The sequence below is a fragment of the Triticum dicoccoides genome, chromosome 6A, assembly GCF_002162155.2.
Source record: "Triticum dicoccoides isolate Atlit2015 ecotype Zavitan chromosome 6A, WEW_v2.0, whole genome shotgun sequence".
Classification (NCBI taxonomy): Eukaryota; Viridiplantae; Streptophyta; class Magnoliopsida; order Poales; family Poaceae; genus Triticum; species Triticum dicoccoides.
In genome coordinates, this window is record NC_041390.1 from 112,834,782 (window position 1) to 112,858,196 (window position 23,415).

Consider the following 23,415-nt stretch of genomic DNA (forward strand, 5'->3'; position numbering starts at 1 on the left):
TTGCTGCCTGGCGGAGCAGTGTCGCGTAGAAGCCCTCACACTGACGTTTTTTTTATGTTGAATTTTATTTACCGTTGTCCGATTAATCAATTTTTTGTATCATTTTCAATTCTACAACATTGTGGATGACATTTTAATAGTTTGATGATGGAGGGCCAGCAATTGACTTCAGTGCAAATATTGTTGGCATGATCAACAACTCTACGAGCGGATCTTTCATACCTACTTCTATCTTGCACCAATGCTTCTACTTCTGGAAGAATCATGGGTATGGTTCTACTCAGTTCAACCGCTGGACAGATACATTTTTCAAGTTGCACCATTTAGTGTGTTTGATCAAAAGATATAAATAGTTGCCCCATTTATGGTTTTTTCAATTTAATTTAGCATAAAAGTTGCGATGTTAATTTTAAATCAAGTTGCAAAATATTTGGTATACTATCAGCAGCTTTCCAGCATGTTATATAGTTTAGAATTCAATAAAAAATGACTCATTTAAAAAGGGTTACATGCTTATGTCTAAATTCTACAAATATGTATGGACGCATCCCTCGGCTCCACCTCGGATTGAAGCTTTTCGCTATCAAGCTTCTAGACCCTTCTCATATTGAGAGGATAAGGCGAAAATGCAAAATTGATAGTGGTCTTATTGTTCAAGAGGTATGCATGCTCATTATATTGTTTATTTCTGGACTGGTGGCATATCATGTAGTCATTGTTGCCAATTAAACCTTAGGTGTCAAGTGGGTCCCATGCTGAGATGCTTGGAATCTGTAGAGGTGATATTATCGGCTGTTTTGAGGGAGAGGAAGTTTCTACTACAGTCCAGGTTACTGTATTACACATTTTGTAGGATTTAGTTACATTCAGAAGAAATTATATTACTATTACTTTACGCTCAGTTCAATTCTTTCTTGTTGCTATTACCAGTTGGAGAAAATGATGCTGGATGTTTGCAAGAATCGTTTTATGGGAGGAATAAACTGGAATAGCAAAGTGGATGTTTCGGTAAATTTAGTTGAGATTTGCTTGACCGTTTATTTTTCATACGGGAATATGATTAGCTGTAAGAAATATGTCATACTGACTTTGTAGGTTTTGGTTTTCGACATCCGAAGGAGTCGCTGGAGGACCAAGGTGTTGACTCTAGATGTTTCTGACAAGGGAGAAGTTATCGTGAGAGCATCTCGTCTCATGACAGTTTAAAATGTCATAATATTAATAGTTTATGTATTTTGAAGTTATTATTTTGGTGGTGAATGGCTAGTGTGTAGCGACCAAATTTGGATTGTTTTGGTGGTCAACCGTCCCTCGAGATTCTTTTGTTGGGCTTGCATGTCACTGGAGATGCATCATTACTCATCTGACAGAGATCGGTGAGTCTGCACACAGGATAGGATTTGTAGTAGGTATGAAACAGTTTCTAGCTAATAGCCTGAGTTGTACATATGACTTTTTGGACAACTCAAAAGAGCCTTGATAAGAAAAGAAAACTTCACTACACATATTTTGGCATTTGGATGCACCCCATGGTGACTCCCAAGTTCTTTTCCAATCAGGGGAGAAATAGAAGCAGGGGCTTCATCCATGCAGACACGGCTATATAATTTGCCCCTCAGGCAAAATTCAAAAGGTACACGAAAAAGTATACAAGGGAATTGGCATAACATATGATAACAATCATGATAAATAGCTACTGAGGCTCCCGTGAATTTTGCTCTCTCCATTGTGTTAATGACCACCATGTTGTGTGAGTTTACCACTAGCTTGTTACACCCAGTAAATTGTGCAAGGAAAATATCATACTCCCTCCATTCCAAAATAGATGACTCAACTTTATACTAGCTTTAGTATAAAGTTGAGTCATCTATTTTGAAACGGAGGGAGTACTAGCCAAGCCCGCGCGAGGCACGCCATGTCCAGTGATACATTATGATGAATTAGATGATACACCGCGTGTTGCTGTGGGAATTGTCTGTCGCTGAATAGGATGGTCGATAGAGTGGGGAGTAGAGAAATGATGATGGCATTTTATGCCTGCAATTAGTGTAACAAACCTAGGTATAAAAGGGATTACCACTCGGCACATAAAAGTATTTGAAGTTCTCGACAAGGTATGGAAGCAAAAAGAATCAAATGATAGTTTTTTTGGGTTGAAGTTGCAGATTCTGCCATTACTGCAATGAATATAGATCAAAGTGGTCGCAATATCAATATAGTAAGTAGTTTGTCATTAGTGATGTTGCATGGTAAAGAGGCAAATATACTGTCCAAAATAGATGAGTTTTTATTCATGCTGATACATACACACATGGTAAGTGTGAGAATGCTTTTCTAGAAAACAATTAAAGTTCCACTAAGAAAGATCACAATCAAAGTTGCTCAACCTAATGAGCACTAATTATTCATTTAAGCAATACTGCACCAAATTTTAGGAAGAAGGTAGAGTAGTTCATTAGAAGCTTGCATGTGTGGTTGACGATGTCCTGCATGTGAGAGAAAAACATCATTGCAAAGGTTAAATTTGTATAGTCAAAGCTAGCTGTGAGAAACCAATCATGAGGCTGAAATAAATGGAAACAGCAAACCAATAGGATGGCTCCAAGAATTGTTAGTGCTATCCATCTTTCCAAATCAGACCGAAATTGCTTAAAGGAAGCATGCATTGTTATTTTAGTTTGTAGGTAACCTGTTTAAACAAATACTCTCTCCATTTTTTTAATCTAAGATGTATTATTTTCAGCACGGTGACCAAGACACATGATTATAGACAATTTATATCGAAATTACCCTTGTCTAGTTGGTGGATTAGCGGCAAGTAAATCATTTAGGCCAGAAAAGGAAGAGATACACGCAATCGGAAGATACTTAGTTTCCTTCTTTTTTTTCTCTACAAGGAGAGAAATATGCAATCAGGGTAGCGATACTTTCCTTTTTTCTAGAGGGTCAAGATGGAAATTATGAGGAATTAGAACAAATGCATCTTACATTGTGGATTTTTATTAAAAAAATACACCTTATATAAAGGAATGGAGGAAGTACATCACATGAGGGAATCCATGGGATGAAATTCTTATTTCTATCTATACATAGAAACAAATAGAAGGAGCATGCTCATCCAATAGTAACTAATTAAATTCAGAGATGGGAGCTTCTTAAGAACAATATAAGTAACAAAATAGAATATTAACATAAGCATGTGCTCAGCTCATCCATTGTAAAAAAGAAACCAAGAGACGAGAGTTTGTTTCTAGTGTAGCAAGAGTCCTAAGAATCAACAAAGCAACAGCGATCCTTGCAGGCAAAACTTTGAGCACTTTTCGAGTTGAAGTGCGATTTGACAAATCCAAAGCCATGAACTCAGGGATAATAGAATGCAGGGATAGATGAAAATTGAGAGTTGCCTTATATACCAAAGTGCATGGCAGTCACCGCCGCCGACAGCGTCGAAGCTGTTTTGAGTGAAAAATGATCAACTGTATTGATAGGCAGATAGATTACACTTATATATGTTCTGAAGAGATACGACACACAAGTCACGACGATTGGAACCGATGCAACAGTTAGAAGAGAGGGAAAAAAGAGACGCGTCGGTTGCTAGAAGGCAATTGCACGCCGCAAGACGAGGGGAGATTTTCCCTCTAATTACTACAAGCGAATTAATCATAAACTCCTCCTAATCTACTCGTGTCCATGTAGAATCTTCACACGCTTGTCCAGGTATGATCATCATCTCCAAGATTTTCCATTGTAGTATCATCACCTCGAAAAGATCCTTCTTAAAAAATTCTTCAATAGATGTAGCGACCAGACCTCAAACAGTCTGATCTCTGTGCTCCGGTGTCATCCCTGGATCAGTAATGCTGACACCACACAGTACTCGGAGGATTTATAGCAGAGTAGCAATTACACACTTATTACATCGAGTGTCTCAATAGTGAACTTAATACAATAAATATGGCTTAAGGCCATCTAATAACGAAAACAACGGAAGGCTTGGATGATAAGTGAGTCCATCAACTCCAACGGCATCACTGAGTATAGAATCACGACCTAAAACTCCTTAATCATCGTCTGAAGAGTCTGCAACATTAACGTTGCAGCCCGAAACGGATCAGCACATGGAATATGCTGACAATGTAACACATAGAGAGTAATGGAATGAAACAGCTATACTATATGCATATTTGGCTGGTGGAAAGCTCTATGGTTACAGTTTTGCGTAAAGCCAATTTTTCCCTATTTCAAATGAATAAATTTATTTAACTATCATGGTAGTTGTTAAACATTGAGAATGGTTGACAGCATTCTCAATCCCAATTAAGCATCATCATTAAACATAACCCAACAAAATTAATTTAGAGTAACATGTTGAGATTCACATGATAATCCAAGTACTAGATACTCAAGATGTCCATAACCGGGGACACGGCTAATCATGATTAGTTTATTACACTCTGCAGAGGTTTGCGCACTTTTCTCCACAAGACTCGATCGCCTCCGTTTGGTTTCTCGCACTACATGGTGTTTGAAAAGATGGATGACCGAGACATAGTCTTTCAGAAGCGCTAGCACCTTACGATCGGGTAGACCGTACCACCTACATCCCCTACATCTGCTAGTCTACCACTGTAAGAGTTCGCACAACTTAGTCAACTATGCTAGAGCCCATAATAGCTTGTGGCTGCACACGGAAGTTTCTAGTATGAATAGTCTCATGATCCCTTTGAGCCTGGGTGGCGGTCCGAAAAAAAACAAGCAAGTCCTAGAATATCCAGGTGCCTCAATCCACCCAGATGTGTGTTTAAGTTGCCACCTTAGATAAACCATTAATTAACAATCTCACATCTGTCATGGATATCACTCACCCAATCCACATCTACTAGCATAGCATGACATAATAAGCAAACGTAGAAGTAACTCCCAAAGGTTTGATAATAAACAGGTAATAGGTACTACCTCAACTACTTCCCATCCCACAATTTAATTAGATCCTAATCATGCAATGTGTGAGGATTGATCTAATGCAATAAAACTAGGTAGTAGGAAAGGTATGATCAAAGTGTTACTTGCCTTGCTGATAATCCGCGAAACCTAACGATTCGAAGTAACAGGCGGCGCACTCCGGGTATTCTATCGCAGACAAACAAACAAGCATACAATAAGTACTCATTTAATGCACAGGTAAAACTCAAATAAGAGATCTAACCAGAAGGTTCAACTTAAGAACTCCGGTTGGCAAAAAGAATCAAATCGAACGAAGCAACGAAAGTCAAACGGCGAAAGAAACACTTCGTTCTAGTAATCTGGATCTAGGGCAAATTTTACAGTAGCAAAATCTTGTTTAAGTTGGTTAAACGGATAGAGGGTTTCGAGACGAAACTCTAGGCGCTTTAATCGCCTGATTCGGTAAACGAGCGAAAAGTTATACTAAAAGAAAATCGGATCAGGAATCGCGATCAGAAAAATCGCGGATTTAATCCGAGAAAAAGAAAAACGACGAACGCTCGCTAGAACGAACGAACGGACGAACGCTCGCTATTTAAATAAACTGGAAAAATCGATCTATTTAAAAAAACCGAATCTAAAAAAACCGATAAAAACCGATCTAATTTTTTTTAAAAAAACCGATGGCACGAAAGTGGAGGCGCATGAACCTCGGCGGCGGTGGCGGCGACGACGACGGGCGGCGGCGGCAGCGGGGGGCGGCGGCGGCTTTGGGGCTGGGCGGCTAGGGTTTCTCCCAGGGGCTGGGCCGGCTTTTAAAGGCCACCTCGGGCCGGAGTCCTATCCGGACACGGCCCGTAGGTCGGTTCGTTTTTTTATACGCGCGGAAGAAAAATGAAAAGAAATACTAAACGGACTCCAAAAATTCGGAAATAAATTTTCACGGGCTTGTAAAATCAAGCCGCACAAGGTGAACATTTATTTGGGACCTAAATGCAATTTTGAAAAACGCATATTTTTCCTAAATTCAAATAAAACACCGAAAAACTCCGAAATAAAATCTTATTTGATTTTATTATTAAATCCTCAATATTTCTTTATTTGGAAAAGTCATTTTATTCCCTCTCTCATATTTTTGTAATAGAAATAATTGATGATAAAATAAATAAAATCAAATGATCCTATTCTTAAAATTTGAGAAAAAACTCAAATATGAAAATAACGAAATTCCCAACTCTCTCCGTGGGTCATTGAGTTGTGTAGAATTTCTAGGATCAACCAAAATGCAAAATAAAATATGATATGCATTGATGATCTAATGTATAACATTCCAAATTGAAAATTTGGAATGTTACAATAGGATCCTTAATGAGAACTTGAAATATAAACTCACAAAGAGAAAGAGTGCAATATGATGTTTTAAACAGGAATAGTTCAGGGAGACACTCCCCCTGATAGCAAGTCCCGAAACTGTCCCATACCAATTCCATGAACTTATTTTTGGAATGTAGAAATTTATAGAGACTTGGTAAATAAACCAGGAAGGTTTTCAGATGATTTAACTTGCAAGATGTTTATTTTCCCACTTTTCTGAAGATCATGGGGAAAAATCGGCCGTCGCAGTCGTTGGCCGCCTCCGCCACCACCCACCCTCTCTCCTCCCCCTCTTCTCGATCGACGACGCCCCTTCTGCTGCTACCGGGTATGAAGAAGAAGACCTGCTTGACACCGATGATGCAGGGCGCCGTCCACTTCTGCAACATCACCGATGTTGCAAAAAAGACATCTCTTGCAAAAAAAAAAATCGACAACAAGATCTTCGTTGCAAAAAAGATCGCAATAAGACCTCTGTTGTAAAAAATAATATCCGCAACAAGACATTTCTTGCAAAAAGAATCCACAACACAATATCTGTTGCAAAAGTATTCCGCAACACAACCTCTGTTGTACAAAAATCCCACAACACAACCGCTATTACAAATGTTTCTGCAATAAGGTCTTTGTCGCAAAGTAGAGATAAGACGTTGACCCCACTAGATCTATGTCAGATCCCGGCTCGCGAGGCGATGGCGGCCGACGCGTAGCAGCCCCCATTTTTTACACACTACCCTTTTTTGCAAACGAATTAAACTTCTTTATTCAGAATTCGATCTGACTGAGAGAGTGAGTGGTCTCTTCACTGGGCCTGGCCGAAGGCCCAACGGTGTTTTGAGGGAGGCCGAAGGCGCAACGGTGTTTTGGGGGAGGCCGAAGGCCTAACTTAGTTTACTGACTTCTATCTTCATGCTTGTCAATGTCTCGAGAAAGATAAAAATCTTCATGCTTGTCTGCCGATTGTTGCACCTCGCCGCCCCGCTTCGGCGGCCGGCAGTGCCGCCGTCGCCCTCCCCCGCCGCCGCGCGGCTTCGGAGCACCCCCTACCAAAACACGAGACCGTTCCGCCCGGCACCACCTCGCCGCCCACCACCACCCCGCACGAGCGCCCATTCCCCAACCCTGGTCGGGGCCGCCGGTCGACAGACCAGCCACGGCTAGGAGTCTCTAGGAAAGGTACGCATTTCTTAGGCCATCTGTCCAATCTTCAATCTGCTTGTTTTTTCAGTACAATGGAGAGGAAAGAGATACGTGACCTCGTTATGTCTTCATATGTAAAACGGGGCAGATTCATTGGCCGCCTTATTTATTTATTTAATTCGGCAATTGCTACTACGAAAGTGAAATTTGTTTGTCTGAGGCATGGTATCCTTATCTTACACATGTGGTCTGATCAAGCAAGCTGTTGAACTAGTACACCCCATTCCACGCGCTCTGTTGACCGGGATTTGTGCACTCCTTTCGTCTTCTTTTCCAAAGTCACAATCGATTGCCCAGACAGATTTTAATTTGGTCGTTCTTCCCACCTGATTAGTATCTGTAATTCTAAAATCAGTCCAGCGGTGGCATGGCCATTTGCTACGATATCATTGTTTTATCAGTCACATTTGGATGGGCTTCTCCCTGAGTCACATTATTGTTAGATGCAGACATTCTGCCACCTCTCAATTTGTTTTTGCTAATGTGCACAGCCAAGACAGCAACCTGGAAGTGGAAGCACTACTCTGATGGAGGTTTACTTTGATTGGTGCCAGTTTGTTGTCCTCGTGGTCGATGGCCAACTCTATGTGCTCTTGGTTCAGCTTCACCTGTGAATGACGCTGTCGTCTGTGTTACCGAGATCCACTAACATCCGCTTCAATGGTACGCTCCATGGCTTTTACCTTGCAGCTTTCCAAAATCTCATCAACCCAAACAACAACAATCTTGTGGGTGCCGTCCTTGAAAACTCATTTCCATAATCTGATGATTTAGTACATAAGCTCACATCCACATGGGCAAACTAACATGAAGGGTTGTGCCCGTTTTTCTTTCTTTGTCACATTTTGGAGGTACAGTGAACTGACATACATAGTCAGTCATCGGTTATGACCACATAGTCAGTCATCGGTTATGACCTTACTGGAGACGACTAGTCACTTACCTATGAGGATGGGAATCAGGGCTCCCACGACCCCAGTTCTCAAGTCTTTGCACCCATATATACCTGTTCAGCGATAGCACTACAACATATTTGTACTTTTGTGCAATTATGTATTCGTTCTGTGTGTACTCTAGCTATTTCCAAATGCAATGCATAGAGCACCCTGCAGCTTGCCATTTTCTTACCAACACCATAACCTGCTGCAATGGTACTGCAGAAACTCTTCCACATCTCAATTTTCCTGTTACTATGCACAGCCAAGGCAATCAACCCCGAAACTGAAGCACTACTCCGATGGAAGTCCACTTTGATTGGTGCCAACCCGTTGCCCTCGTGGTCAATTGCCAACTCTACGTGCTCTTGGTCTGGCATCACCTGTGATGCTGCCGGACATGTTACCAAGCTCCACCTTTCCGGCTTTGGGATCCATGGTACGCTACACACCTTCTACTCTGCTGCATACCAGAATCTCATCAAGATCAAACTCAACAGCAACAATCTTGTTGGCACCATTCCAGCAAACATATCCCTGTTGCTCACGCTCACCATTTTGGACTTGAGCAGCAACAATCTTGTCGGTGCCATCTCCTACCAACTCGGCAAGCTACCAATACTAGTCGAGGTTAATCTGGGAAATAACCAATTGACTAACCCAGAATATGACAAGTTCTCGCCTATGTTCAGCTTGAAGTTATTATCTCTAGCTAACAATAATCTCAGTGGAACCTTCCCACAATTCATCCTCAACTACACCATTGTGAGGATGCAATTCCTTGATTTGTCAGGTAATGACTTCTCAGGGCTGTTACCAGATTCACTACCGGAAATGGTCCCAAGGTTGAGGTATCTAGATCTGTCAGCTAATGGATTCTCTAGTGTGATACCTCGCTCACTCTCGAGGCTCCAGAAGCTTGAGATACTGCTTCTCAACGAAAATAATCTTACAGGAGGGATCCCAGAGGAGCTTGGGTTAGTACCTGGATTGCGAGTTCTTTCACTGAGCGACAATTCACTTGGTGGGTTCATCCCAGCCTCACTTAGGCAGCTTCAGTTACTAGAGCAACTCAATATCAGAAATGCTGGTTTGGTTTCTACTCTTCCACCCGAGTTGGGGAACCTTACTAATCTCGGGCACTTGGATCTGGCGCATAACCAGCTATTTGGAAGTTTGCCACCATCTTTGGCCAGGATGCAAGGAATGTCCTGGTTCATTGTACATGACAACTATATCGATGGTACCATCCCACCAGAGATGTTTTCAAACTTGACTAATCTCGCGGTATTCGATGTTGCCAAAAACTTGTTAGCTGGAAGCATCCCATCGCAGATTGGTAACTGTAAAGAGATAATCACTCTCCTCCTCTCAAACAACAACTTTACTGGTTCCATCCCAGTAGAGATGGGCAGCTTGCCGAACTTGCAGTTTTTGGTCATGTCAAAGAATCACTTTACTGGAGTGATACCATCTCATATCGGCAATGCAACATCTTTGAAATTCCTTGCCATCAGATCCAACCACCTTGATGGAGAGCTTCCTGCAACCATGTCCGCGTTGATAAATCTTGTTGCTCTCATCTTGTCTGGCAACAAGTTTACGGGTATCATTCCTAATATTGACAACAGGCAGTTGCCGTCTGTCAAGGTGGTAAAAGATAAAAACACAAACAGCTTCATGGGAGAATTGCCATCGGCCTTTTGTCAGTTGGCACTTTTGCAACTCTTGGATCTATCAAACAATCAGTTGTCTGGTAAGCTTCCTGGTTGCTTTTGGTACTTGAAAGATTTGCAATCCTTAGATTTATCGAGCAATGCTTTTGCTGGTGAAATTCCAACCTCAAGTTACTGTAATTCTTCACTAAGGTCCCTGCACCTGTCAGACAACAACTTTACAGGTTGCTTTCCAGGTGTGTTGAAGAACTTCAGACGCCTTGTTATTTTGGATCTCGGGAACAATAATATTTCTGGTGTAATTCCTCCATGGATAGGGCAAAGCAATCCTTTGTTGAGGATTCTCGGACTGCGATCGAACATGTTCTATGGAAATATTCCCTGGCAGCTATCACAACTCTCCCATCTCCAACTGCTTGATCTAGCTGAGAATAATTTTATAGGTTCCATACCAGAAAGTTTCGTCAACTTATCCTTCATGAGGCAGGCACCCACGATGCAGCCAGGTATAAAAATCGTCCTACAATATGCCACCTTTGGATATATATACAGTGGCACTATGGTCGTAATTTGGAAAGGACAGGATTACATTTTCCGGGGAAGAGATGCATTTGTGACAGGTATTGATCTCTCTGCCAATTCTCTTTTTGGTGCTATACCTCCGGAGTTGACAAATCTTAGAGGCATCCAGTTACTAAATATGTCAAGAAATTGTCTATCTGGTAGTATCCCGAAGGATATCGGCAGCCTAAAGTTTTTAGAATCTCTTGACCTCTCTTGGAACAAGATATCAGGTCCTATTCCTCCTAGCATATCAAACCTGATATTCCTCAGCTCCCTTAATCTCTCGAGCAATCTTCTGTCAGGAGGGATACCTACAGGGAATCAACTCCAAACATTGGATGACCCGTCAATTTATAGCAATAACCTGGGACTTTGTGGCTCTCTATTGAACATTTCATGTAAACATGGTTCAAGTCCGACAACCACATCAGATGTGGGAAAGTAACATCATGATGAACTTGAAACCATGTGGATGTACTGCTCAGTGATCGCTGGAACAATATTTGGTTTCTGGATATGGTTTGGCACATTGTTTTTCTGGAAGCCCTGGAGATGTGCTTTCTTGAGTTGCATAGATGCCATGCAACAGAAAGTTATGAGGAAGATGAAGGATATCTGAGGTATAGAAAGCTGTCCAAGTATTGAATGATACCACACCAAATGAAGATGAAGCAAGATGTAAGCGTCGTGATAATTATATCTGTTTCTGTTCCCAGTACGCTCAAGAATTACCAACGTTCCAGTGGACATATTTTGTTTCAAGGTTCTAGACAAGTTTGTGGTGTAGCTTTAGTCAGGCTAATGGTTTGTGTCTCGCTCATGTTTTTGTAAGCGTGTGTTGTAAATCTTATAATATTTCTAAAGCCTATTGTGCTTGATTTTCCTGTTGTTCAGAGTAGAAGGGCAGTTTCAGGTAGCATACATTGGAACTGCCTTCGAGCCTACCTACCCATACATTGAAACTACATTGGAGCAGTTTCAGTGAAGTGTGCGACCAGATGACGATCGAGTGAATGTGTGTGTGTTGTGGTATGCACGCTTGTGCATCTTGGCTTCTTCCCTGTAGTCACAAAAGAAAAAGTAATCCTTACATTTGCTTTGAAATAAAAAATTCTGAACTTGGAAAAACAAATTATGTTTTTACAGTGCAAAAATAAATAAGTTGGCTCTTTCCCCTTTGAATGGCGAGTAGATTTTCTCCCCGAGAGGAGGTAAGCATTACGTGCTTGATTTGTCATATGGAGGGAGAGGGAAAAGTTACAGTTCTGTACTAGTCGCAGTAGGAAATAGACAACCAATTCAACTATTTTGTGGCTGCTCTTTTTTGTTTTGTTGATTTTGCAGTTGCTGCGATGTGTTTGTGTATGGTGTATGGTATCCTCATCTTACCAAATACTACTCTCTGTATTGCACATTTGGTCTTATCAAGCAAAGCTTTTTACTGTAGTACACCCTGTCGCATGCCTTCTCTGACCGGGAGCTTGTGCACTCTTTCCAGTCATCTTCTTTTCTGAAGTCGGAATCGATTGCTCGAATAGTTCTTAGTTTGATTGTTCCTCCAGCCTGGTTAGTGTTCTGTAATTTTAAAACTGTAATCTTGTAGAGATTCGAGTTTTCATTTTTTTTGGTTTGCATTTCATGAATGCAGGCTCTGTTCTGTGCAGCCCTTGGATACTTGTGTCTTGTCGTCTCTCTTCAGAGTTAACCTGCAGACTCGGTTGTTTACCAGCATGTAAACCATCTCAGTATTTGCATCTATCGAAATTGTTGTGCTCTTGCATTACGGCTATTGTTTGGGTAACCAACCTTTTCTGTCTTCTTTTTGTGATAACTAATTCCTATATGCTTCTTCATCTCATTCTAGAAGCACAGCAGGTTTGCCGGGATACTGAAATTAGCATTTGTACCATAAAAGAGCTCCTGGATAACTAGGTGATTTGTAGATACAGAAGCTCAAATACAACGCTGTTGCTTAATTAAGAGTTATCACTTTCCTTTGCGACTTTTTGGAAGTTCCTTTCCTGTGGCCTGTGATACTACTTAGTTTGTCATTCTTTTCTAGATTATGTTACTTCGTATTTTCTGGCTTTTTTCCTGTTCTTTGATTTCGCTGCTTCTTTTGGAAACCTTTTTCATGGCTGGTAATTTGTTCTAGCAACAGTGATGTTGAACCTTTGCGGTCACTCCCATTGACCGACTTCTCTTTCGTGACACAATGGCACTGTTGAACGGAGCTTGTGTGTCCTCGGGGGAAAAAGGAGCTTCAACAGTCAGCTCCCAGATATTGACTAGCTTGTGTTACTTGGGCAATGCAGTTGGGCAGGTGACTTGGCTTTCTGTTAACGGACAGTCTCATTCACCACAACCACATATATAATTGGCCGTCGGTTTCATTCACCACCATACTGGCTAGCTTCCATTGTTGGCTGGGTCCTGTACACTGACAGATTCGGTGCTTTCTTCACAGGATGACCCCAAGTCTTCAGTCTCTGTAGACATATGCCCGTCCAGACAAGTTTGTATAATAGACTGCCAACCCACTGCTGACCCATTCTACTATTGCCAACCTATTCTGCTGACTAATGACCTCCATTTTCTTGCCAACGCAGCTGACATCTCAAGAGCAGTAAATCTTTTCTATAATAGACATGCTGGCTGTTCGACTGGAGGGGCAAACACAGAGTCTATCCAGCCACACCCTTGAGCGATGGCACCACAATACAAGCTCTCATGTTTGACAGCTTTGCATATGCTGCTATGCATGGCCACTGCAATCAGCCCGGAAGGAGAAGCACTCCTCCGGGTGGAAGTCCACTTTGCTCAATTCCACCTACCTGTCATCATGGTCGCGTGCCGAATCGACCTGTGATTGGTTCGGCATCACCTGTGACAATGCTGGCCATGTTACCACACTCGAGCTATCCTGGTTTAGCCTCAATGGCACGCTCGACGCCTTGTACTTCCCGGCATCCCGGAACATCACCACATTCGACCTCTGTGGCAACAACCTCGTCAGTACCATCCCAACAAACATATCGCTGCTGCTCACCCTGACCTACCTGGATTTGAGCGACAACTATTTTGTTGGTGCGATCCCCCATCAACTCGGCAAGCTCCCATGGATTCATTACATCGATCTGGGAAACAACTACTTGACCAACCCAGACCCTGCCAAGTTCTCGCCTTTGTCCACCGTGCAGACCTTACATCTAAATGATAACAATCTCAACGGCACTTTTCCACAGTTCATCCTGAACCGCACCAACGTTAGGTTGGAGGACCTCGACCTATCAGGTAACTTCTTCTCGGGCTCAATACCTGAGACTGCCAGATATGGTTCCAAATTTACTATTTCTTGATATGTCCTCCAACATGTTCTCCGGACTCATACCGAGTGAATTCGGTAATCTGACTAGTCTTGAGTCCTTGAACCTATCGTGGAACATGCTATCTGGAGGTTTGCCACCGTCCTTTCCAATGATGGGCCAAATGCTAAACTTTGATGTTGAGAACAACCACCTCAGTGGCAGCATCCCGCTAGAATTGGTTTCAAACTGGACTGAACTTGGCTTTTTCAGTATTGCAAACAACTCCTTCACCGGAAGCATTCCACTGGAGATCAGCAGATGGGAGTCCCTGCAGTACCTCCTCCTTTCTGGCAACTGCTTCAACAGCTCAATCCCCGCAGAGCTAGGATCTTCCCTACGGGTGCTCGACTTGTCCAATAACTATCTTACAGGCATGATACCATCGGGGTTTGGTAAATTATCATTCTTATTACAATTCCTTGACCTTAGCAGCAACCACTTGGAGGGAGAGATTCCAGCGAGCTTGTCGCTCCTATCTGTCAACTACATATTCTTGTCCAGTAACAGGTTGACAGGTGTCATCAGCAAGGATTTCTGTAAGCAACGTCATCTACAGTTCTTGGACCTATCAAACAATCTCCTGTCTGGAATGCTCCCTGGTTGCTTATGGAACCTGCCTAATCTTACATACATGGATTTGTCAAGCAATGCCTTTGTTGGAGAAGTCACAACCTTGACGAATGATGCTTCTCCATTAGAATCAGTACATTTGTCCAACAACAGCTTCTCTGGATATTTTCCGTCTCTTATAAAGAACTTGGAAAGCTTAGTAATTTTGGATCTTGGAGACAATATGTTTTCTGGCACAATTCCTTCATGGATAGGAGCTAGCCTCTCTATGCTAAGAATTCTCCAACTACGGTCAAATATGTTTCATGGAAGTATTCCTTGGGAGGTATCACAACTCTCTCATCTCCAGTTGCTTGACCTAGCTGAAAACAATCTTATAGGTTCTATTCCAGTAAGTTTCGCAAACTTTACTTACATGGTAGAGACAACACCAGAAATGGATGTAAGTGCTATCCTTGCAACTTGCAAGCTTTGAAACGTTTGGGATATGCCTTATATGTACACTGGTACACATTATTCATATGATGGTCAGATGGACACAATCTGGAAGGGACGTGATTATACTTTCCATAAGACAATTACGCTTATGACTGGTATTGATCTGTCAAGCAACTCCCTTTCAGGTGAGATTCCTGCTCAGTTAGTAAATCATCAAGCCCTGCGGTTCCTGAACCTATCAAGAAATAATTTATCCGGTGGTATCCCAAAAAACATTGGCAGTTTGAAAAATGTGGAGTCTCTTGACCTCTACTGGAATAAACTCTTGGGCCGTATTCCTCCAAGCATATCAGATTTGTTGTGCCTAAGCTTGCTCAATATGTCCAACAATCTACTATCAGGAGAGATACCTACAGGCAATCAGCTCCAAACACTCAATGACCCGTCAATATACAGCAACAACCTGGGACTTTGTGGTCTCCCCCTGAGCACTCCATGTAAGCATGATTCGGTAGCACTTTGCAAAAAGGATCCTCAGATACACGCTCTTCTCTCCCGCGACTGCGTCGCCCCCGCGAGTGGCCGGCCGCGCCCAACCTCCTCCCCCGCACGCCTCCCCCTCCCCCTTCCTCCCCGCCGCCGTCGCCGGGGCCCGCTGCGGGCCTGGCCCGGGCGACGTTGGTGGCGCGCTCCCCTGGCCTTTCCCCTCTTGGGTGTCCGCCGGCGCGGGACAGGGAGACCCTGGGCGGTGTCTCTAGGCGGTGGCGGTCCAGCGCGACGGCGGGGGTTCCTGGCGCGAGCGGGGGCGGGCTTCTGGACGGACGCGGCACCGCGGTCTGGTGGCGCCCGCTCAGCCTAGATTTGGGCCCTTTGGGCCCCATCTGGGCCTAGGCGGGCCGGCGGTGGGGTGGGTCTGCTTCGTGGCTTCCGGGAGGCGGGGGAGAGGTGATGAGCGGCAGGGTGCTGGCGGCACCATCGCCGGCTTGCTGCAGCGTGGCGGCAGGGCTTAGTGGGCCCGTTTCGGGCCTGGCCGGGCCAGGGGTGGCCTGGCATGCCCTGCTGACGCGTCTGGACGGCTACCGCGACGGTGTCGGAGGTTCTGGCCTCCTGCACGACGGTGGTGGAGGTGGTTCCCTCCCGTTCGGCTTCAGTGCTGCTTCTCCCTCTGCGGGGCACTTCTCTCCGGTCCTCTTGGCCTCGTGTTGGTGTTCGCAGTGAAGCGGCGTGGGTGGCGGCGCAACCACGATGGCGCATGGTGGTGGGCGGCGGTCTGGCTGGTCGGCTCCGGTCCGTTGGGCGATGGGGTTGGAGTGCGGGAGAAATCCTTGCCGGTTCTTCGGCTCCGATGCGGTGACACCTGCGGGTGCCACCATTCCTTCCTGGAGGGTGTCGGCGATATCCATCCCCACCCCCCTTCTCGTGCTGGGGAAACCCTAGGACATGTCTGGGCAGCAGCGTCGCCGGCGTCGCATTCCTTCTTGGAGGTGCTGCTTGGTACGCGGCGGTTCGAAGCCTCGGGTTGTGGTGGTTTGTTTCTGGAGGGCGTAGCGGTGACGGGTCATCCGCGCTTTGTTGAGCTGCCGTTGTTGGCATTTGTTTCTTTTTTTTTGGGCTTGATGTGCTGTTCGCCACAGCGATCCTTGTATCGGTGTTGGTTGCTTTGGAATACAAAGCGGGGGGAAACCCTTTTTCGGTAAGCATGATTCAAGTTCTGCAACAGTGCTGGATCAGCCAAATGAACATGACCATGAACTTGAAACTTTGTGGCTGTACTACTCAGTGATTGCTGGAACTGTCTTTGGTTTCTGGATATGGTTTGGAACATTGTTTTTCTGGAACATCTGGAGGATTACGTTCTTCAATTGCATCGATACCATGCAGCAGACTGTTATGCAAAAGATGGTGTCTACCTGGCAGTATGACACTCTGTTTCCCGCTTTTAGGCGTTCATGAAGGATTTATCACGACCTCGGTTGTGACTCCATAGACAAAAATAGAATTTCTTTTCCAACTTTTACTTTATATATGCAACGGATATAGATGTATTGTTCATGGCTGTTCTATTTGTTCTCTGTAACCAACAAACAATTCTCTGTTCTGGTGTGAACAAAATTGACCTTTTATAGTTTTGTAACAATATGGGAGAGACCAATTTGGTACATATTTGTATTAGGTTCTGATTCTCTCAATTATGTGAGTTGTAGTTATGTACGATAGTGTCAAAAAATGTCTTATCTTTTGATACAGAGGGGGTACGATTCATGGTTGCCGTTTGTAGTTTTTTTGAGCTTTGCTTTGGTCGGTTTTTTGATTCTGTGAAGAGAGAAGTGCATATTTCAACCCTGAACTTTTGGACTAGTCTAATTTACAACCCCGAACTCCAATACCGTCTAAACTACAACCCCCAACTCTTAAAACCGGTCAGTATTCAACCCTCCCCTCTTTGTTGACCGGTTTTGACCAGTCAACAGGTCCAGTCAGCATGTCACATCAGCAAAAAATGCAAAATTTCCAAGGAAACAACCTGTAAAATCAAAGAAAATACAGGAAAAGAAATAAGAAATCCAATTTCCGAAAAACACGGAAAATAAAAAAACGAATTTCCAAAAAAAACCCAAAAATTCAAATTCCAGAAAAAAAAATATTTGCAGAAAAAAATCATTTTTTATTTTCCCTAGCTTTTTTCGTGAACAATTTTTTCGGAATTTTGCTTTTTTATATTTTTTTCCTGATCTTACAGATTTTTATTTACTTTTTCTTGAAATTTTGAAAAAAAAATCTCACGTGGCATGCTGATTGGACCCGTTGACTAGTCAAAACTAGTCACCCCAGGTCAAAACCGGTCAACAGAGAGGGGAGGGTTGAATCCTGCCCGGTTTTGAGACTTGGGGGTTGTAATTTAGATGGTATTAAAGTTCGGGGTTGTAAATTAAATTAGGGCAAGAGTTCAGGGTTGAAATATGCACTTCTCTCTTTTGTGAATTGTGTGAATTGAACTGTATGAATTATTTGTGTAACTGGATAACAGTGTGTGTGTGTGTGTTGCATATAAATAGTGCATTTTCATCCATCGCGGAGTTTTGGAGGTTCCTGTTAACCATGTCATGTACATGTGCACCGTGCCAATGTGCATCGCACCGCACCACCATATCATGTAGGGCATATCTTCGGTTGGAGTTGTTTTGATATAGATTAGATTGGTAGGTTGGTAGTAGTATTCTCTCTTATCTCCACCTTGTTGTAACCAACTCTATCTCTTGTTCTTCAAGTCTAAATCTCTATAACAACTCATGTATGCGCTGTATCAACGAAGTAAGACGTTTCCGCCATTGCACATGGTAATCAGAGCCCTTCCTCTCAATCTAGTGCATAGCCATGTCTTCATCCGGCGCCTCCCCTAGCCTCAACGGCCAGGTCACCGAGAAGCTCAACCGCACGAATTACGTGCTCTGGCGCACGCAGGTCACACCCCACCTGCGGGGCGCCGGTGTCTTCGGCTACGTTGAGGACACCTCGCCGGAACCGGCCAGACTCCACGTCACCAAGGACAAAGACAGCAAGGAGACTTCTGCGCCCAACCCTCTCCACCCACTTTGGGCCAGGGAGGACCAACAAGTGCTCGGCTATTTGCTGAGTACTCTCTTCAAGGAGGTCCCGGGCGCGGTCACCGCGATCACCACGGCGCGTGAACTTTGGGTGGCACTGGGGGGCATGTTCTCGTCCCACTCCCTCAGCCGCGTCAACAACATCCGAACTGCGCTCATCAATGCGCAGAAGGGCAACCGGTCGGTCGCCTCCTACTTCGCCTCCCTGCGCGGCCTCGCTGATGAACTCGCCGCCGCCGGAAAACCCATCCAGGACGACGAGTTGATCTCGTACATCCTCCATGGGCTCGACATCGACTACCAGCCGCTCGTCTCCGCCCTCGACACCCGCGTCACGCCCGTCACCCTTGATGAGCTCTATGCCATGCTGAGTAACTTCGATCAGCGCATGGCCCAATTTCATGGCTCCTCCGGCGGCTTCAAGTCCTCGGCCAACGCTGCATCTCGCGGTCATGGTGGTGGCCCTCGCTCACGTGGCTCTCCCCGCAACAAAGGGCGGCCCGAAGGCACCAACAACGATGGTTGTTGGGGATATTACTACTGGGCGTAAACCGGCCAGGACAAGCCGGGTTAACTTCATCAGTAGTTGAAGTGTGATAAAAGCCCATGAGGGCAGATGAGGGCTAAAGGCCCATAATCGGTTTAAGGCCTATAGCTATAAACGACGTCGGTATGTAACTTGTGTTATAAGTTAGGAATAGTGGAGACCGAACCGGACGCATCTATGAGCCGGTATCGGGACTCTGTAAACCGACGGGCGTCCCCATGTATATAAGGGGACGACCCGGCGGCGGTTCAAGGACAGACAACAACTCGAGACATAGGCGAAGCTTATTTGCTCCCTAGTTGTCGAAACACCCATCAATTTCATCACAACTAGACGTAGGCTTTTACCTTCATTGAAGGGGCCGAACTAGTATAAACTCTCTTGCGTCCTTGTGTCCGCTTTAACCCCTTCAAGCTAACCCGTAGCGATGGCCCCACGACTAAGTCCTTTCTCTAGGACATCTGCCGTGACAAAACCACGACAGTTGGCGCCCACCGTGGGGCTATCGCACGATGGTTTCCGGTTCTTGGAGGGCCGCTTTGAAGGACTCGAGGGCTACACTGTAGGCCGGATGACTAAGAGTCATCGCGGCAAACTCTACATCGACGATGCAGGCTGGGGCCCCGAGGCCGGCTCAATTGAGTACGGGTACCGGGTCCCCATTGGTAGCATTCACATTTTCATTGGCAAGATCGGTGAACCGGGCCCTGAGCCGGACATCTGCATCGACCTCGTCGAGACGGCTCAGCGTACGCGATCCTCCCGGGTTAAACCGGCCATGAAGCGTGCCTTCGTGGGAATGATCCATGGAGGGAGTTATGAGGATGGATCGGAGCTTCGCGGGGCGACTGCCGTTCGTTCCTGTAACACCCTCGATGCGACTATAGCTCCCACGTGTCGAGGCACGACTTAGAGACATAATCGCATTGAAGGCATATGTCGCAAGTTAGGCAATCTTCACAACATCCCATGTAATATAAATCATAAAGGGGAGATAACATAGTTGGCTTACACTCGCCACGTCAATCAAGTACATAAATAACATTACATCATCCAAACACTCATGGCCCGACTACGGCGCCAAAATAAAAGATAACCCAACATGCGACACGGTCCCAATCACCCCCAACTGGGCACCACTACTGATCATCGGGAAAGGAAACATAGTAACGTTGAGAGTCTTCGTCGAACTCCCACTTGAGCTCATACGCGTCTCCTGGAGCGGAATCATCAGGCCCTGCATCTGGTGTAATAGTAATCTGTGAGCCACAGGGACTCAGCAATCTCGCACCCTCGCGATCAAGACTATTTAAGCTTATAGGTAGGGCAAGGTAAATATATGTGGAGCTGCAGCAAGCGACTAGCAAATAGGGTGACTAACTTATTCGCAAAAGAGAGCGAGAAGAGGAGGCAAAGCGCGAGCGAGAAAAACTAGAGAGCAACCCGCGCAAACATTACTCCAACACCGTGTCCACTTCCCGGACTCCGCCGAGAAGAGGCCATCACAGTAACACACTCAGTTGATTCATTTTAATTAATTAAGGTTCAAGTTATCTACAACCGAACATTAACAAATTCCCATCTGCCCATAACCGCGGGCACGGCTTTCGAAAGTTCAATCCCTGCAGGGGAGTCCCAACTTAGCCCATGACAAGCTCTCACGGTCAACGAAGGAATAGACCTCCTCCCAAGACGTTTCGATCAGACTCGGTATCTCGGTAATTCAAGACACTTCAACAGGTTAAAACAAGACCAGCAACACCGCCCGAATGTGCCGACAAATCCCGATAGGAGCTGCACATATCTCTTTCTCAGGGCACACTCAGATTGTCCAAACTTCCGGTAGGCCAGCCCAGAGTTGCCCCTGGTAGCCACCGGCGGCTGACAGTTTGGACCAACACTCAGAGGAGCACTGGCCCGGGGGGGGGGGGTTAAAATAATGATGACCCTTGAGTCTGCAGAACCCAAGGGAAAGAAAAGGCTAGGTGGCAAATGGTAAAACCAATGTTGGGCATTGCTGGAAAAGCTTTAATCAAGGCGAAATATCAAGGGGTTCCCATTATAACCCAACCGCGTAAGGAACGCAAAATCCGGGAACATAACACCGATATGACGGAAACTAGGGCGGCAAGAGTGGAACAAAACACTAGGCGAGAGGTCGAGCCTTCCACCCTTTACCAAGTATATAGATGCATTAAGATAACAAGATAATATAATGATATCCCAACAAGTAAATAAAAGATGTTCCAACAAGGAACGGCCTCCAATCTTCACCTGCAACTAGCAACGCTATAAGAGGGGCTGAGCAAAGCGGTAACATAGCCAATCAACGGTTTGCTAGGACATGGTGGGTTGGAGGTTTGACATGGCAATTTGGGAGGCTTGCAAGCAAGTGGTAGGCATCATAGCAATGGCATTGCAAAAGAGCGAGCAAACTAGCATAGCAAAGATAGTAGTGATTTCGAGGGTATGATCATCTTGCCTGCACAGTTGTCAGAGTTGACTGGATCCTCGAAAGCAAACTCAATGGGCTCCTCGTTAGCGAACTCATCTCCCGGCTCTACCCAAACAAGACAAACAAGCAACAAGGATACAATCAACCACATGCACTCAAACAACGCAATGCAAAGATGGTATGCTATGCGGGATGCGATGCGGGATACGAAACACAAGATATGACAGGAAATGCATGAACCCGACCTCAACTTGGAAAACCAAGTGTGCCACTGGAAAGATGAGATGAAATCGCTTGAAAATGATATAAAGAACACCGGAATCGGAGTTACGGTTTGGAAATGGCAAGCGATTCAAAAATGACACCGGTGTGCGATTTACAGCAAGTAGGCATCTAAATGCAATGAAATGAACATGCCACCGCACCCAAACATGACAACAAAATACATGGCAGGGATGCAGACAAGATGCTTAACAAAAGTCTGGCACTGAGCTACGGCCAATTCATCCATTAACAGGTTCAAACAAGCATGGCAAAAATGCATATGACAAACCGATCTCAGACTTAGTGAAATTAACACTTATGTGGAATTTCAGATCAGGTAGCCCTCTTCGGAGCAGCAAAACTACATGCTACAGGATCTGAACATGGCAAAGTAAAGCATGGCACAGAGCTACTCAAATAGCTTAACAAAATTTCCTTAGTGACCTTGAGCCAAAAGGGATCAGAAAATACAATTGCAAGCATGTGAACATATCAAAAACATAATCAGTTTCAGACTTAGTGAAAAACTGACACATGCTGAAATATAACTCAAGTAGGCATGTTTACGAGCTCGATGCACTCACTACGGTGCAAGTCATGGCAAGACAAGCATACCTCCATCAAGAAGGCACACAATGCAAGCTAGACATGGCAAGAACAATAGCATAGCATGCACGGATCAACTACAACATCACCGGCAAAATTGCAAACAAGTTGACAATCTGCCCAGATTCACAAAGTAGCAAAAGTAGAGCTCGATTGACTCAATGTAGGGTGCTCCATAAATGCAAACAAAGACATGGATGGATAGAGCACTACAATATTAACAAAACATCCTTACTGATCATCCTCAAAAGAGGCACGGATCACTAGGAAACAACATGAACATATGACATCATGAGCTAAACAGATCAAAGACAGTGAAATTACTAAGTCCCTGAAAACAGATTTACCAAGTGCACCACTTTGCAAGCTTGCACTAGTCACCACACACATCACAAAAATACATGGGTTGCACCTCTGAAAATATGACAAAACCCTTAACAAAACTCATGTAGAGCATCAGGGCATAGCAAGCACACATTAATCATAGTAAAAATGACAAAAAGCTAAACGGAGTAGCAGATCTGACAATTATCTCAAGTAGCCTTCTTCTAACAGCATTTCGGGCATCAAGATGAACTCAAATAAAAATGATGCAATGGAATGAAATGATGTAATCTCTGAGATGAACATTTTGATATGCTATATGCATGAATCGGAGCTACGGATGCAAAGTTACGGAGCCGTGAACCTGAGCATATGGACTGAAAATATCAGGGACTTGGAAAAAAATAACCTCCCAGATCTGGATCTAGGGTTTCACGGCATGCAACCCGAGGCGGCCGGATCTCCGCCGGAGTTCGTCGCGGGAGGTGACCGGAGCGGGAGGAGGAGGCCGGGACAGCGGAGAGGAGGCGAGGCCGAGGCGC

At 44.6% G+C, this 23,415-nt stretch overlaps 1 protein-coding gene, 1 long non-coding RNA gene and 3 pseudogenes across 2 annotated transcripts; all 5 read left to right on the forward strand.

Annotated features, from left to right (window-relative positions):
* The first annotated feature begins 547 nt into the window (after positions 1-547).
* On the forward strand, positions 548-1,001 carry LOC119318764. The gene is made up of 3 exons (XR_005154236.1): positions 548-660; positions 737-829; positions 931-1,001. It is a non-coding gene; the product is annotated as an uncharacterized LOC119318764 (long non-coding RNA).
* A 5,984-nt stretch (positions 1,002-6,985) lies between these two features.
* Positions 6,986-11,721, forward strand: LOC119315395 (receptor-like protein kinase 2). The gene is made up of 2 exons (XM_037590023.1): positions 6,986-7,497; positions 8,013-11,721. Exon 2 carries the CDS (start codon positions 8,670-8,672, stop codon positions 11,139-11,141), a length of 2,472 nt encoding a protein of 823 aa, XP_037445920.1. The 5' UTR covers positions 6,986-7,497; positions 8,013-8,669; the 3' UTR covers positions 11,142-11,721.
* A 1,682-nt stretch (positions 11,722-13,403) lies between these two features.
* Positions 13,404-17,211, forward strand: LOC119315397 (annotated as a pseudogene).
* Positions 17,212-18,447: 1,236 nt separating this feature from the next.
* LOC119315736 overlaps positions 18,448-23,415 on the forward strand; it is a 27,876-nt pseudogene continuing 22,908 nt past the window's right edge.
* On the forward strand, positions 18,922-19,060 carry LOC119319798 (annotated as a pseudogene).

Coding starts and splice junctions, on each gene's coding strand:
- LOC119315395 (XM_037590023.1), top strand. CDS start 8,670: ATGGTACTGCAGAAACTCTTCCACATCTCAATTTTCCTGTTACTATGC.